Source organism: Buceros rhinoceros, unplaced genomic scaffold, assembly GCF_000710305.1.
Source record: "Buceros rhinoceros silvestris isolate BGI_N320 unplaced genomic scaffold, ASM71030v1 scaffold13182, whole genome shotgun sequence".
Lineage (NCBI taxonomy): Eukaryota > Metazoa > Chordata > Aves > Bucerotiformes > Bucerotidae > Buceros > Buceros rhinoceros.
This window is the reverse complement of record NW_010397225.1, coordinates 3,698-7,431: the sequence shown is the minus strand read 5'-3', so window position 1 is coordinate 7,431 and position 3,734 is coordinate 3,698. Positions and strand designations below refer to the sequence as shown.

Genomic DNA, 3,734 nt, shown 5'->3' with positions numbered 1-3,734 from the left:
AAAAAAAAAAAAAAAAAAAAAAAGGGAGGGGGGAAGAGAATGGGAGTGAGCAGCAAAATGAGCTGGCACTGAATGTCCAGGGTTACTTTTTTCCCCAAGGCTGTAGCAAAAGAATACCATAGAAGAAATAATTAAGAGGAGCCTCTTACCTCATCCACCCCATAAAGAAATGCATACTGTTCTCTCTCAGTCTTGTTTATACACTGTGCAAGGTCCAGGAGGTCCGTGCCACTGAACTTCACACCCTGGAAGGTGGGGATCCGCTCTTTTATTCCATCCAGCAACTCTTCAACACGAACTGTGCAGAACAGCAGTCTTGTATGAAGAAACACACCTCCCTTCAGGGAGATTTCCCTGGTTTGTCCCCAAAAGGGTGACTTACTACTTCGCTTACTTTTGGCCTAAGCCTAGGAAACTATATAGCTCTAAAAAATGAGTAAGATAACTTCAGTGTGATAAGTTCCCACATCCTTCCGCCCTCTTGGAAGCTTTCCTTCTACCAGATCAGAAGAGCAAAAGAGAAGAGAAAGGTCAGGAATAAACTGGCAACAATATATTTAAGATTAAATATAACTTCATAAATCCAGAAAGACCACACAATGTACTGTCTAGAGCAAGTAACCACTGATCTGTATTATATCCCTCGTTCTTCTGCTAGATAGTGAGACTTGAGAAGGACTATGGTTTCACACGTAATTTACTAGCAAACATGACTATTCAGTCAGCGTACACCAAGCAAGATGGTTGTCACTATCTTGCAAAAAAAATGGGATTCAACTATGGTTATCCATGGGAATCACCTATCCTGGTCGTCACTAATCGCAAAGCCATGGTCAGCATCATTTCCTCCATCCCAATTGTTTACTACTCAAACACTGTGACTTTTTTTCCCAGTTAAGAAAAAATTCAATTTATTTTCCAGTCTCAGATTCACCTGCCATTTTCAGAAAGAATCCTTTCCACTACAGCTTACATGTGATGGGAGCAGAGGCCACATACCTGGTTTGGCTGTAGACTAGTCACACCAGCCACAGGGATTATTCAGGCTGCTATGAGCCTATGGGCTCAGGAAGAGCTGACTAAGCAGTACTTACTCTTCACGCCCGTCAGATGAGGAATGTGATAGTAATAAAATGGAACCGTAGGGGCTTCAGACGCAACCTTCTGTAGGAAAGCAATCAGCTCATCTGGAAGGGAACAGCAAGTACCCCCATAAGAGAAGGAGACTATCTGTGCTGAAAGATAGTTCAGACTCATGGCAGCCAGTATCTGTGGAGGGGCCATCTACAGCATGCGTACCACACACAGCGAGTCATACAAAAACCCTCACACTTCATAAAAAATTCACTGTCACAAAACTCAGACCTTAGGGAAGGCAAAGATAGTATTTCTCTTAAACCAAACTGATTTTAGTAACTCACACGCCTTCTCTTGCAGAGAATGCTCTCACACGTGCAAGACCTGTGTGCCAAAGCGGTCCCGCCAGGATCACTGGTGTGCTACTCAGAGGACAAGGGATCAAGTTCACATTCACCTCCCTAAGGCACTGCTCGATGGTGATGATGAACGGGCTTTTGGACAATTTTATTGTACTGGTTTAGGAATCAAAGTTATTATGGTTGACATCATTCTTCCTGAGACTCTTGTTCACTGCATCCTTTATAGATCTCAGATGATCTTCCCATTGGCCTTGCAGGAAGAGGAATGGCAAAAAACAACATGCCAAAATCTCACTGCTGTCCTACTACCATCAGCGAGGTCTTCTGCTGATCTTTGTGCTGTTCCTCTGTGCTTACCACTTTGATTGTCACTGGTTGTGTCCTTGGCTCTCAGTACCAGCCATTCTGGCAGTCCACTCCAGTTTCTTCTGGTGCTTTTGTATGAACACTTCCATTCATAATTCATTCAGATAACTTTTAACATTTCTATTACAAACCTTCACCTCCTGGTTCTTTTATACTATGTTCGTTATATGAAAAGAAAAACAATTTATTGGTTCTGAGGTAACTGTAGGTGCACAGAACCAGACGTGATCACCTCAGTAACAAGAGGCACACCTGTTTATCAGCAGTTTATCAACTTGATCAGTAACCAGACAGGGTCTGCATGGAACCAAGTGCTTCCTAGTGTAGCCCAGATCAAGCGTGAACTCCATACTAGCCATTCAGAAGACAGACTAGTTAACTACTTTTTCCATAAGCAAGAGCCTAACAAATGCATCCCAAAAGACATCTCTCCAATGTCTTAGTAGGAGACGTCTACTACTTCCCTTTTCCATAAGCAAGAGCCTAACAAATGCATCTCAAAAGACATCTCTCCAACGTCTTACTAGGAGACCTCTACTACTTCCTATTCTTACAAAGGGTCTCTTTCTAGATTCTGCTTTTGCATGGCAGGAGACGTGACAGATGTGTGAATATCATCACCAGAATACTTTCCAAAGAAAGAAATCTTGTATGTATCGTAATGGTTCGGAGGACAGTATAAAAGGGCCTCAGCAGATCTGGCAATCACATCTACTTACCTTTGTTTATGGGTCTGAAGAAGAAGGGGGCTATGACAGCAATAGCACTAGCGCCTATGGCTGCTGCGTGTCTTGCCTATGAACAAGAGAATGGAAAGCAACCAAAGGTACATCTGCTTTATAGGTGTCACACACACGGTGAAAATGAATCCTATCATATACGCACCAGCTCTTGAGACTCTGCCAGACTCAGTGCTCCCACATGAACGATCACGTGATCCAACCTGCACAACAACAAATGCAGAAGGTTTGGGGAGGTTTCAGAGGTGATAAAAAACATCAGTCTGCCAAAACAAGTAACTTCAGACCAGGAAGCCACCAAACAAGAACTCCACTGAGATTGATTATACCTACAAGGGATTTGAACCTGTGTTGATGTGACGAGCAGATACACAGGGAAAATACCAATAGTGGCAATCTGCAAGTATGAATCAGGTGTGACTCCCTGCTGTCATATTTGCAAGGCTGTCAGGAAGGACAAATTTTATTATTAAGACATTTAAAGATATCAGGGGAAGCTGGGCAAAGAAAAGTGTATCGAAGCATCTCGGTTTCCTAAGCCTATTGCTCTGCAGAACTACCAGAAGAGTTCAGCCTCACAGCAGCACCTTTGTCTGCTTGTCTGCCCCTGCCACGACAATTTTCCAGGACCCAGTACACCAGTTCCATCTGTGTGTTTCTCCTTTATAGCCACACAGACTGTGAGCCTTCACACCAGTTTATTTCTGCTTACTATCCTTCTCATCCAAAATACCTCCTCCTCTCTGCATCCTTTGACAGAGCAAGCAAGAAGATGGCAGTGGTGAGTGATACTAGACTATGACAGGTACAGGAGACGGAGAACGGAGCTGCAGACCTTGGCTGAATTCCTTCTTCTGCCATTGACTTTGCACCTTTAGGGAAGCACTGAAACACCTTACACCTCAGCTTCCCCCTTACCAAAACATTCAATATATTAAAAAGTTCAGAAATACTCACAAGGCATAAACAGGCAGATTGGTCTTTGCTTTCATTTCTCCTCAAGAATAAGCAAAGGGCACAGCCCTTTTTATCCCCAGAGCCCTTTTTTGTTCCCCTGCCCCTCAGCGTACCAAACAGGACTCTTACAAGCTCTTCAAGCAGCAGAAATGGACACCAGCTAACCAGCAGGAACAAACCCCCAGATGTCTACCATAAGGGAACAAAATCCTCAAAAACCCCCATATATAGG

The 3,734-nt window shown here is 43.5% G+C and overlaps 1 protein-coding gene across 1 annotated transcript in view; it reads right to left on the bottom strand.

Moving 5' to 3' along the window:
• Positions 1 to 3,734, bottom strand: part of NPL (N-acetylneuraminate pyruvate lyase (dihydrodipicolinate synthase)) — a 10,659-nt gene that overhangs the window by 3,533 nt on the left and 3,392 nt on the right. Inside the window, 4 exon segments of the mRNA XM_010146181.1 lie at positions 150 to 298; positions 1,095 to 1,187; positions 2,525 to 2,600; positions 2,691 to 2,748. Of these exon segments, the coding sequence (XP_010144483.1) occupies positions 150 to 298; positions 1,095 to 1,187; positions 2,525 to 2,600; positions 2,691 to 2,748 (376 nt within the window).